The 13,576-nt window shown below is 41.9% G+C and overlaps 1 protein-coding gene across 5 annotated transcripts in view; it reads left to right on the plus strand.

Annotated features, from left to right (window-relative positions):
* Window positions 1–251: 251 nt before the first annotated feature.
* C9orf72 (C9orf72-SMCR8 complex subunit) overlaps window positions 252–13,576 on the plus strand; it is a 35,128-nt gene continuing 21,803 nt past the window's right edge. For 2 of the 5 annotated variants that reach the window (XM_052716698.1, XM_052716694.1), the window contains exons 1-3: window positions 419–525; window positions 7,629–8,114; window positions 9,299–9,358. In XM_052716698.1, the coding sequence (XP_052572658.1) occupies window positions 7,671–8,114; window positions 9,299–9,358 (504 nt within the window). In that variant the 5' untranslated portion in view covers window positions 419–525; window positions 7,629–7,670. The other 3 variants (XM_052716697.1, XM_052716696.1, XM_052716695.1) reach the window with 3 other exon arrangements.

A 13,576-nucleotide genomic window follows, 5' to 3' on the forward strand; every position in this document is an offset into this window, starting at 1 on the left:
AGCAGATGGCACTATCTATCCTGACCAGGGTTCGGAAGAACAGATACAAAGCGCAAGTCAGCCTCCGCCCAGCCTGTCACCGGCGTCTCGAGGCACCGGCAGAGCAAATTGAAAGCTGGAAGCCGGAACTTACGGCGTCCCACTAGGAAACAGAGGCGCGTCAGGCAGAGACAAGTTCCGCCCACGTGAAAGATGGCGTTTGTAGTGTCAGCCATCCCCCATTGCCCTTTCCTTCCCTGGGGGGAGTAGTGTCTAGGCAGACCAGGGAGGGTGTGCTCGGGAGGTGCGCATTGGTTGCCTCAAGCTCAGTGCTTGACTCCACAAGGGTGACCAAAGACAAAAGAAGGGACCGAGATCGCCAAGACCCGCAGAGGGACCCCTGCGGAATCTGGGACGCCGGTGGGCTGGGGGCGGGGGCAGGGAGGGGCGTGGTCATGGGCGGGGCTGGCTGCCCGGGGCGGGGCCCGGAGCGGGCTGCGGTTGTGGTCCCTGCGCTGGCGGTGGAGGCGCAGCAGCGGCGAGTGGGTGAGTGAGACGCGCGGGCGGGCGGAGCGGAGCGGGGCTGCTGCTTCGGTCTGCTTGCCGGCCGGCGCCGGGGACCAGCGGGATCCTTTTCGGGCTGAGTTCCTCCCTGTCCCCTGAGCGAAAGCTCCTTCGGCTTTGCAGCGCAGCGACCCGTGGAGTTGCGGGGGCCGCGGCGGCGCGGAAGGGATGGGGATGGGCCTCATCTCCTCTGTCCACCCGCGTTCTCCGACCCCGAGCTTCTCCCGGGCCCTTGCGGGAACCCGCTGGGAATACCGCGGGCGCGGCCTCCACCGCCAGAAGCCTGGGCCCCAGGGGCCTGGCCCTGCGACAGCCAGAACGGTGGCGGTCCTGGGACCCCTTCGGGTCTACCTAGGGTCCCCGCCCGGGAGGAGAAAGAGCGGGTGGGATGGAGGAGGGACCGGCAGCACGCTGGCAGAATTTCACAGAAGTTTGCAAGGAGTGCTGATGCTCAGTAACGTGGGCTACAGCTCTAGACACGGTGTTCCCCATTTCTGTGGGACATGACCTGGTTGCTTCACAGTTCCGCGGTTACACAGACTTATTAAAGGAAGTGACCATTGTGACTTGGGCATCACTTGACTGATGGTAATCAGTTTCAGAGAGAAGGGCACTGATTATAAGTCTGTCCACGCAGGGTCTGTCTGGCCAGGAGGGAAAGCGGGGAAGTGGAAGGAAATCATGCAGTTTACCCAGGAGGGATTGCTTTCTGGTGTGGGGATTATTAGGTTCCGGTAGAGTTTTGTCCAGGCAGGTGGATAAATCCCTAGCCACACTGTTCCTGTCCATCACCAGTAGTGTTAAAACGGATACACAATCTGTCTCAACAGTACTTTTACTTTGTACAAAGGGCCCTCAAAAAGACTGGAAAATACTTTGTGATAGGATCATTAGTCAACTTCGGAAAACTTATAATATAGAAACAGCACAGAATATAAAAGACCGTAATACATGGATGTTAATAATAATATGGAATAAGAATATTTGAAATATTGTAATCGTCCCCTGTGTTTAAGAGGACATGCCAGAATGCCCCCAGTGAAGAGAAGCACCTGTATATACTATCGTGTGAGTGAAGGTGTTTTTCCCTCTTTATCATACACATACATATCATACACATAATAAAGTTTAGAAACTAGGCACAATAAGAGATTAAAAATAACTAATAATAAAGTAGAACCATTGCAGCTGTGCTGTAATAGAAGTTCTGTGAATGTAATCTCTCCAAGTAGCTTACTGTACTTTAACCCCTGCTAAGTAAGACAAGGCTCGCCTGAATGCAGGCACCTCAGCCCTTGGGCACCTGATCTGATAACCAAGAGGACAGAGAAGTAACTAGTGGCAGACAGCATGGATAGCAGGAATATGCTGGACAAAGGTGAATCTCAGCTTTGGAGCAGACAGCACACAATTTCATCACACTGCACAGCACGATGTACCGCTTAAAACCTACAAGCTATATTCTTCTGGGAATTTTCATTCACTGTTTTTGGTCTGAAGTTTACTACAGGTACTGAAACTTCAGAAAATAGTCTCTGCATCAGGAGGAACTAGTGTTGTCTTTGTGAGGCGCTGCCAGCTAGCTCTTCACTGACTGTTGGCACTGTGGGAAGTGCCTCGAGGTGGCCGTACTCTTATTTCATCCCACACGAAATGAGAGGAGCCGCAGACTGCACTGCAGGTTGTACAATAAGCAAGCATTTCATGTTCCGGGAGAGGAATGTCAATATAACTAAGAAGTTGGTAAAATAGTCTGCCTGGCTAGGTTGGCCATCCAATATTTGCTTTTAGAGAATGATTAAATGAATAGGATTTTATCTTTTGAGCCTGCCCTAGAGCCCCATGTGAATTGAATAGTTCCAAAGGGTTAGGTTAGTCTGCCTGAGAAACCGTGAGAGATGATGGATGGTGCGTTGTGTCAGGAATGTGTGAGTCTTGACTGAAACTGAAAATTTGTAAAGAATGACAAAAGCTCATCTTCCCAAGCAGTCCCCTGCCTTTACAGAGGCCTTGGTTAGCTCCTGTTTGGCTAGTAAGGCTGGTTTATGGCCCTGCTTCTCTTTACTGGGAGAAATAAAGCATTGTTACAAGAAGTGAGAGCCTGATGGTGGTATAATTCTGCCTCACAGTAGCAGTAGGCAAATGGACATCCTAAAAGCAGCCTGCATAGAGGTAGCTGAGTTTTTTGTTGTTGTTGTTGTTGTTTTGGTTTGGTTTTTTTTGGACAGGTTTAAAGAAAAAAAAAGGGGGCTCAAATGTGCCTGTCTGCTAACAGTGTTAACATGCTTATTAACATAAATACATGGTTATTACTTTTGGAAGTATTGATTAGCCCTTGTGAATCCTGAGTTTTGTTCATAAAGTGGCAAGACACCATCTCACTCGGTTTGAATCCTGGCTTCCCTCAAAAGACTCTATGGACTTTAAAAAAAATTTTAAATTTAAACTGAAAATTGTTGCCATATATGCACATGGATTTTCATCAAAGCTAACTTCAAGTGTTAGTAAAATCGTACTTACAGCTTCCCTAATTATACTTCTCCATAATACTTCATATTTTAGGTTATAGTAATTTCCCCTTTTTTATGATTTCATTTACATTCAACTACAGTCCAAAAATAATTATATTCTTGAAAGAAACAGTTTCTGAGTTTTAAGCAGTATGCTGTTTTGCACGGCCTGATGATATCTTGCACCTCTGCTCTGTCCTGCCCAGGACATGGTCGACCCCTTTACTCGTATGTCTGTGTTCATTGTATCCACACTGGACATACCACCTGCTTCCTAGTCACTCAGTAGACAGTTTAGTTATAAGGTCACTTGTACGTAACCCTTCTTTTACTTAATAATAGCCTCATAGCATAGGGGATGATGATACTGGTAATTTGGATTTGCCTAAGAGAAGCCATAAAGTACCTCTTTTAAGGTGAAAGTTCTCACCGTAAATGGGGGAGGGGGCTATGCTGATATTACTGAAAACCATGGTAAGACTACATCTTCTGTGAAATTATGAAGAAAGGATAAAAGTTTTGCTGGTCTTGCTGTTGAATTCATTTTACAAAATGATAACCACAATGCGTGATAAATATTTAATATCTTTTAAAAAGTTGCATTTGTGGGTGGAAGACATAATCAGGAAACCATGTTCTGATCAGTTGTTGAGAGCATGTTGTGCCTAAAGCATTAGTCTTGTTCAAAGATTTCAGCCAAAGTTCTGAAAGAGCTGGAGAGATGGCTCAGTGGTTAAGAGCACTTGCCCTTGCAGAGGACCCAGGTACCTCCACAGGCACCAGGCAAGCACATGCAGGCAAAACATAAAGTTAAATAAGTATACAGAATAATTAATAGTAATAATAAATATGTAAATACAAATAGATATGCATCCTGAGTAAATAAACACAAATAAAATAAATAAGTTGTAAAGTTCTCTGGAAGTGAGGGACACGAAGCCCCTCACAAGGTGGCTGCACGGATGCAAGGATGTGTATGAATAGAGAAACAAATTAACAGAGAAGCTGCAAGTCGAGTTGCTGAATGCTTTGCTTGCATGTTTAATGTGTAGAAATGCTGAAGGCTACTGGGAAGTTTTCACAAATGAGGAATTAGAAGAACGTGTTTACTAATCTACAGAAAAAGGGGAAGAAGAAACTGAAACAGCCTGCGATGTAGACATAGAAAAGTGATGAGGATGATGTGTATAAAATTGTGAAGGTCTTAAAAGACAGAGCCGTGGAATATAGACCTCGGGTGGAGCTCAGCATAAAGTCATCCAGAGGATTATAAAACTGCTGCACAACAAACGGATGAGTTAAAAAAGACTCCGACTTCTGAATACGATGTTTTTCCAAAAGAACTGGGCAGAAGACCTTTCAGCTGTGGAAGCCTCTGAACCATTTCCTCCTCCCGACATCTAACTGCCAGGGTTGTCATAGTGATCCAGGACCATCTCCTGACACACCAGAAGGTCAGCAGTAACCTAAGGCCTATGCCATTCACCTCACTTCATTGCAGCACATCTCATCACGTAGCCTGTTACCATCGGAAGAAGAGTGAGTTGAATAGACATTTCAGAAAGAGACCACATTCATATGGCTCATTATTATTCTGGTGCATTATTAATAGTTACATTTTGTTATTAATAATCTCTTTGTGTCTAATTTGTAAATTACACCTTACAAGAAATGAAATGTAAAGAAAAAGACAGCACATACATATATACTCTACAATTTAGATATTCAGTAGAGTGGCTTACACTTCATCCCCTGAGGGTAAGAGGCAAGTACTATTTTGTGGCAGGCCGCACTTGAAGCTAAACAACCCAACATGATCCTTAGTCCTTTCTTTTCTTTATAATTAGACCAGGGATAAGGCTAAATAAAATCAATGGCTCATAATAGTTTAATTTTCACAATCAGGTTAAAAGTTTTCCCATAATTCTTTAGGATTGTGCTCTGGGGCTCAATAATGCTTTAAGAAGTGCTTTTCTTTCCAGTATAATGATGGGATGTTTGGATTGTGCTGTTGTATTTAGAATTATTCACCTTTTTAAAAATGATAGATTTAATTAGCATATAAATATGGGGAGTGGGTAGGAGATGCAGACAGTTTTCAAGGCAAAGGTTTATGACCCAGTATCAGATAGTGCTTGGTCCTTTAGAGCAGGGGTTCTCAACCTTCCTAATGCTGAGACCCTTTAACACAGTTCCTCATGTTGTGGGGACCCCCAACCATAAAATTATTTTCATTGCTACTTAATAGCTGTAATTTTGCTACTGTTATGGATCGTAATGTAAATGTCTAATATGCTGGATATGCGACCCCCAAAGGGGTTGCAACCCATAGGCTGAAAACTGCTTCTTTAGATAGATGAAAGTATTTCCGAACTAATGAAAAGTATAATGAAGGTCTTTAAAATTTTTTAAAGCCTCATTTCTGAAAATTTCAGTGCTAGTAATGCTACCAAAGTTCTACTCATTCTGCTATAGTATATAGATTTTGCATGTTCTATAGGACATACTTAAACATGAAACATTTTCTTTTTTTGGTGCTGGGGATGGGATCCAGGGGCTTGCACATGCTAAGTGAGGGCTCTACCACTGAGATGTGTGCCCAACTCTGAAACATTCTTTTACCGGGTCATATTTCGGTGTCAATGAGGAAAGAAATGCCTTTGGACAGAGGCAATGCCCCATGGAATGTCGTCTTCTGAATATATACTGGTGGTCATATTTTCAAGGAAATTTTTCTATGCACATTATTCTCATTTAGGCCTACCCTAGAATTATTCACCTTTTAAAACAAACAAAAAGAAAGAATGGAAAGGGAATATGTTTGCAATATAATTTTATGGTTGTGTGTTCAGCTAATTTGTCATGTTGGCCTCCAATTTGCTGTTGTTAATGAGGACAGTAGCACCATCACAGTTTCAATTCAGATTACATTTTCTGTTCCCTCATTGAAAACTGACTTTTCCAATTGTATCCAAAATATTCGGTATTTTAAACAAGCTGTACATATGTGGTCTCTTCAGACTATCAAATTGACATTAAAAAGTAAATCATATCTAAGTGAATTTCTGAAATTAAAAATGCACATGCAAAATTTCTGAGTAAACTAGTCCTTAGAATTGTTTTGCCAAGTTCTGCATGCCTAATCATAATATGATAAAAACACTCACTCAGCATTCTAAATATAGATGGTACTCCTTTGCATGAGACTCTAAACTCTTGACAAGATGCAGATAAGAGAGAGAGGAAGAGAGGAGAGGATTAGCTATGTCCTTCATACGGATCTTAGGGACTGGATACAGGTCATTCATTGAGCATGGTGGCAGGAGCCTTTACTATTGAACGGTCTTGCCAGCCCAGTAGATAAACATTTTTAAATAAAATTACTTACATGGACTTCAGTTTGTTACAGATCAAATGTTCATTCCCAAAGTAATCATACAGGCAAAGAGATAGGCTTATCAGAGTTCACCCATTAGCTTCCTCCAGTACAGCTACCTTATATAGATCCTACCATTTTATTATATCTTTTTTCTACTTTAAATCTTTGATTACATGTCATCCTTTAATTAGAGTATTTGTAAGAATGATTGATTTTTATACAGATAGTATGTAGAGTTTCTTCTTCCAGAGCGGTGTGTTTGAATGAATGAAGATCTGTATGTGGAACCCTGGCTCCTGCTTGGCTGTGAGCTTGTTGGCTCTTCTGTTTTCTGTGTTCTGAGTAACTGAAACTCTTCTATTTTAGCGACTTAGTATAAGCCCTTCATGTTGCTCTGCTGCCTTCTGAACCAGCATCTTTGTTTATGCTTGTCTCCCTGTTTCAATGTCGTTTTAAACAGCAGTATTGGGCTGCAGTACCTTAGTAGCCAGAGTTCACTGTGACAGACCTGTTTGCTCTGCTGTGGTTTTGATCTTACATCTTTTTAGCTATTGTATGGTATTTCTGCTATCAGGCTTTTTAACTACTTTTCTAAGAACAGTATAATGAAAACACAAACTAGGGGACTTAAAACAGCACCAATTTGTTCTCTCACGGTTCTGTGAACTCTAAGCTCAATGCCAATGCCAAGTGATTGTCAGGAACATGGTCCTCTGAAGGCTCCAGGGAAACCTCCGTCTTTGTCTCTTCCACATCTGGTGGTGACCAGTAATTCATGGTACTCTTGCCTTCCAGGTTCAGCATTCCAGTTCCTGGCCCTTTGTCTTCTTGCAACTGGCTTGCTTTGCTTTTGTGGGTCCCCCTCCCTCCCCTCCTTCCCCCTCTCCTCTTAAGCACAGCAGTCATCGGATTAGAACCCATTCTGCTCTGGTATGAACCACCTTGGTCTAACTGTACCTATTTGCAAGTAAGGTTCCATTCGCTTATACAGAGTTCTCCCCTGGCTCTTTTGCTCTTTAGTTGAAATGGTTTAGGGACCAGGTATCCAGTCATTGTAGGCAGGCTTTGTATCTGGAGATAATGAGGGCTTATTCTTTGTTCATATTAGTATGTAACATTTTCCAAGTCAGTTGGGGTTTATATGGATACCTTTAAATGGCTAAACCTAATCACTGTTTTTGTATGTCCCTGTTTAGCTTTTGCAAGCATTTGGATAATGTGAGAGTTGGGATGCAGGGATGTCGACCATCTGCCCACCACCATCTCCTGCTGTAGCCAAGACAGAGATTGCTTTAAGTGGTGAATCACCGTTGTTGGCAGCTACCTTTGCTTACTGGGATAATATTCTCGGTCCTAGAGTAAGGCACATTTGGGCTCCAAAGACAGAACAGGTACTTCTCAGTGATGGAGAAATAACTTTTCTTGCCAACCACACTCTAAATGGAGAAATTCTTCGAAATGCAGAGAGTGGGGCTATAGATGTAAAGTTTTTTGTCTTATCTGAAAAAGGAGTAATTATTGTTTCATTGATCTTCGACGGAAACTGGAATGGAGATCGGAGCACTTATGGACTATCAATTATACTTCCGCAGACAGAACTTGGTTTCTACCTCCCACTTCATAGGGTGTGTGTTGACAGATTAACACACATCATTCGCAAAGGAAGGATATGGATGCATAAGGTAAGGGACTTTTTAGCATGCTCATGGTCACCTGGTCATTGAAGTTTTTTTTCTGGTACATTTATATTTAAGTTTTGGGGATTATATGCAATTAGAACCAGACAGAAGATATTATCTTTGTGTCTCCTGGACACAGAGAGAGCTGGTCTCCTGACCATGGTCTTCATGGTAATAATGGAAGGGGAGACAGTGGCCCTCCATTGCAAGTGAAAAGTTAAGCTCAGAGGTATTAACATTTGATCTGAGTTTGTTTGGGAAGCTTTGGCTCTAAATCCCTTTTGTTTTCCTTCTCTTGTGTGACTTTGTCTTTTCCTTACAACTGTGGGAAGGTATAAAAATTCACAGAATTTTAGACGATGTCAGCCACACAGCCCTTTGTGGCAAAGCTGCTTTTCTAAGTTTGCCAGATTTGTAAAATGGGCACATAGACAAAACGGATTCTAGGGAATTCTTTCTTTCAATTTGCAGATTTAGCTATAGGAAATTTTGTTTTCTCCTGATACTTATATTGCTGTGTATTTTTGGCAATCTAAAGAACAAACTCAATTCTCCGTCCTATTTTCTGGTTTAATACCATCCTGAAAGTCCATTAAAGCATGACTAGTTTTATAAGGCGTCTAACCTATTATAAGGGGAAATAGTATTTTTCAAGACTAGTTTTCTCTGTTACACCTGTTGCAGACTCTCCTTCTTATTTGTGACATACTTAACGAAAATCATTCAGATTAAAAAAGCCTCGCTGCAGGTAGTAGCACAGGCAAGTAATCACAGAGCTCAAGACTCAGGCAGGAGGACTTGAGTTCAGTGCCAACCTGCTCTACCTTGTGAGACCCAGTCCCAGAAATAAGCAAAACTAAAACAACCGTTGCTCTGTTCCTCAGATGCAAGTCACTCTCGTTTGAGTTGAGTAGTGTGTAATTATTTTCTTTTGAAGCTGCAGGTGTTACATGGACTCTTTTCTGCCAAATTATCTCATCTCTTTACTGTAGAATAAAGGATGCTTTGATTATATTTTATGTTGTGTGTGAGAGCGTGAACTTGTTGGGATAGTTTCTAGTCTCCCTCCTTTTCCCCCACCTGCAATAGAAAGGATTTGCTTGTGAAATACACGTGACAACATATCTACATTGAAAAATAAACAAGCATCAAAATGGATTTGTTAAAGCAAATTTTCTTTTTCTTAGGAAAGACAAGAAAGTGTCCAGAAAATTGTCTTGGAAGGCACAGAGAGAATGGAAGATCAGGTAGAGTGCACATCCCATGCTGCCAATGATGTTTCCCCATTGCTTATGTCTGTATAAGCTGGTGGGTACTTTTGTTAAGGGCTTGAAGATGTGTTAATTTGACAGAGGAGCCTGAAAACGAATAATTCTTGCGAAGCTGTATAGAATGAACTGAATAAGAATTTATGCAGGCTAAATCTGAAGACTTGAAAAAAAAAGATAGTTACATCTACAAATTAATATTTGACCACCCTTTTTCAATCTGCCAGAATAAGTTTGGGATCATTTAGTCATAGTAAAAGTAAGAAATTACATGTGATTTATTTATTTATTGAAAATAGATAATATAAATAGAGAATATAATATATTCTGATTATGGTTTCCCCTCCCTCAGCTCCTCCCAGAATCTCCTCCACTTCCTGACCCACCCAAATCCATACCCGTTCTTTCTCTCTCATTAGGATATAAACAGGCCTCTAAAATAATAATAACAGTAAAGTAACATTAGATAAAAACAAACCAGAATAGGACAGGAGAAATAAACAGAAGAAAAAGGAACAAAAGAAAAAGCTCAAGAAACACATATAGACTCAGACACACACAGTTGCACACACAGAAATCCCATTAACAACACAAAACTGGAAACCATAGCATGTACGTAAGAGGAAAACACAAAGCCCTGACAGCAGTATGAGTAAAGAACTTCTAGAAATGCCACTGACTTTGTTTTGGGCTGGCCGTCTAGTGCTGGGCATCGGCCTGGCTTTCAGAGTGGTTTGTATACCCAGTGAAACTTTTGAAGAAAATTAATTTTTCATTTGTGGGCAGTTATCAATTGGACGTCGTTTCTGGGTTAGGGGTGTGGGTTTACATCCACTTCCTCTCAGCACTGGGACCCCATCAGGTCCAGGCTGTGCAAACCCTGTGCACATGCAAGTTTTAAAAGGTAATCCTTCTGCAACTGTTTTCACAGAAGAAGCTGCAATCTGAAGGAGGTCAGCGTACGCCTGAGGTAGCTACCTAGGGGTTCAGACCCAGCTGTAGACAGTTCTCTTTAAAGGTTTATGTTGTAGTTTTCAAACTCAGACTATATATATGTATTCCATGGTAGAGTTACTTGTTTTATTGTTGAAATTTGCTGGTAATATCCTTTATCTTCCTACCATCCAGGCTTCTAGTAACACTGATTCTAGGGAATACTGCTATGTTTACCCTGTGGTTCTGACTGACCTTAGGGAATGACAGTGGAGTCTTAAAAACATGATTGTGATGAAATGGCTTCCACCTTATCAGTGTGGGGCAGACAAGTTCCTCTGAAGGGGCATCGGTGGAGGGGAGTCCCCATCGGGAAAGGGCTGCTTCTCCCCATTCCCCTGGCATGCCATCCACTCTCCCTGTTTCTCCTTGTAAAACTCCCATCTTTAAACATGGCTGTGTGGCCTTTTCTCTCATTTTCCTTAGCATGACTGAAACAGAATGGTACTTGAACAAACTAATGGTTTTAAATATTTCTGAGGTTTGAGAGTATGGTGTAGAATATTTGCCTGTCCTCTGTGGCATGGACCTCAGTTTGAGCCCTTGTGTCTTTGTTAGGATTTCTGTTGCTGTGAAAAGACACCATGACCTTGGCAACTCTTATAAAGAAAAACATTTAATTGGGGCTGGCTTACAGTTCAGAAGTTTAGTCCATTATCACCGTGGGTGGCATGCAGGCAAAGAGTTGTATATCTTTTTGTTTGTTTGTTTGTTTGGGTTGGGTTTTGGTTTTTCCAGACAAGGTTTCTCTGTGTAGCTCTGGCTGTCCTGGAGCTCACTCTGTAGATCACGCTGGCCTCGAACTCAGAGATCCACCTGCCTCTGCCTTCTGAATGCTGGAATTAAAGATGTGTGCCACTACCATGCATCCGCAGGCAGTAGGAGAGTGTGTGCCACACTGGGTGTGGCTTAAGCATATTTGAGACCTCAAAGCCCACCTCCACTGTGACACACTTCCTCTAACAAGACCACACTTACTCCAATAAGGCCACACCTCCTAATTGTGCCACTCCCTATGGGCCAAGCATTCAAACATAGTCTACTATGGGGGCCATTCCTATTCAAACCACCACACCTCAAAACACACACACACAAATGACCTTTACAAAATTATGTGTTATACTGTTATGAATGGTTAATAGCTTTTCAGGAGCTGGGTGGTGGTGGTGAATGCCTTTAATCCCAGCACTTGGGAGGCAGAGGCAAGTGGATGTCTGTGAGTTCTGGGCCAGCTTTTGTCTACCAAGTGAGTTCCAGAGCAGCCAGGGCTACACAAAGAAACCCTGTCTCAAAAACAAAAACAAAAAGAAGAGAGAATTATTCTAAGAAAAGACATGACACTAAAGGATTAGAAATCTAGTCTTTATTGCTTGCAGATCAGTAAACAGGGTCTCCAAGAATAAAGTCACTTTCACTGACCTCTGAACTGTATTTCTGGAGTAATTAGGGAGAGTCATTTCAACATAAAGAAACTTAGAACCAAATAAAATTTTGTATTTTGTTTTTGAAAGCCAGGGTCCTGTACTTAGTAGGTTGAGTTTCTGCTCTTCCGGCTGTACTTAAAAATGTTATCCTCGCCTTCCATGTCAGGAAGAAAGTACATGGAGAATAAACTAAAGAGATTTGAAGTGGAAACATTGTCCGACAGAAGTTCAAGTTAGAGAAACTCAGGGAGACAGTTTCTTCTGCGATTTTCCTGTAAGATTTTTTTGCTGTGCTCCAGTGAGACTGTTCGTTCACTGTGGTGATGATAAATGCCCGAGAGTCCACGGCTAATGTGCCATGTGTGCCTGAACCCAAGGGGAGGTAAAACTCACCCTTCCTGCTTTATATTTGCATAGCTGACGTAACGTGCTTGCAACAGCTCTGTGATGAGTCTCGCTGCTGCTTCGGGGTGGCACAGCACTCTGAAACAATTTCAGCCCTGGTTAGTTTGGGGTCCGTATCCCTATCATCTGACAAAATCACTGAACAAGGAAGGAAGTGTAACATACATTGTTGAATACCATGTCTCAATTGTATTTGTAAATAGACACTTCAGCGATTACTCTAAAAAGCAAAAGCAATGAGTAGTTTATTCTGGAGGTTACTGTAAGAGGAATTTTTTGAAATAATAAAACTTTCTATATCTGCATAGACTTTTATAGATTAGGATAATTTTCCAAGGGAAATAAATCCCTTCCATGATAAGGGGATTTGAAAATGGATTTTTGTTTGTTTGTTCGTTTGTTTGTATGCAAGGATTAGCCCTAGAGCCTCATACATGCCAGGCTGCTGTTCTGCCACTAAGTGGTATATAATCCTCAGCCCTTAACTTGAGGTTCTAACTTTAAAATATATGTGAGGGGTTTAAATGATCATTTCACGAAACCTGAGTGAACGAAGAAAACCTACTGAAGTGAATAGAAGTGGTTACTTTTAAAATGTGTTTAGCTGAGATGGATGGACACTTGGCAGTGTCAGCATCCCATTTAGGTGACCACAAACGGACTGGAGAGATGGTAGTGAGTAAGTGGTGTCCCTCATGCGTCACACACTGCAATTACGCCACAAACTGGATGCCAGAAAACACAGACTTTAAAGTGATGCTTCAGAGATGCAGCAAATGGTAGCACTATCTGGCAAGTTCTCCAGAGGAGATCTTCTGTCTTACTGATTCTTGCTCTGTGTGGTATCTTTAGTATGCATTTGAGCAGATTATGTCATTTGAATGTGGAGGTTGAATATTGAGAGGAGCCTTCCTGGTTCCTTTCTAATGATTCACATCTTTTCATGCTGGACTTTTCTCACTTTTTAAAAGGAAAATATAAAGATGGCTTTCAACAAGAGATTTTGTGTCTTAGTTAAATTCCAAAGGAGATCCTTTCTAAGTGTGGCATTATAGTTTAATTGTTGTATGTGATAATAAACAATAAATCATACTCACTGAAGGAAATTATTCATAAAAGAATGAAAATAGCCGGGCGGTGGTGGCGCACGCCTTTAATCCCAGCACTCGGGAGGCAGAGCCAGGCGGATCTCTGTGAGTTCGAGGCCAGCCTGGGCTACCAAGTGAGTTCCAGGAAAGGCGCAAAGCTACACAGAGAAACCCTGTCTCGAAAAACCAAAAAAAAAAAAAAAGAATGAAAATAAATTTAAAGAGCATGAAAATACCTGACAGTTGTTTCTAGAGTGGTAGGCTTGTTTGGGAGTGTGTTGAGCAAT

This window comes from Peromyscus californicus, unplaced genomic scaffold (assembly GCF_007827085.1).
Source record: "Peromyscus californicus insignis strain IS unplaced genomic scaffold, ASM782708v3 Scaffold_5__1_contigs__length_169319896, whole genome shotgun sequence".
In the NCBI taxonomy this organism is placed as follows: domain Eukaryota; kingdom Metazoa; phylum Chordata; class Mammalia; order Rodentia; family Cricetidae; genus Peromyscus; species Peromyscus californicus.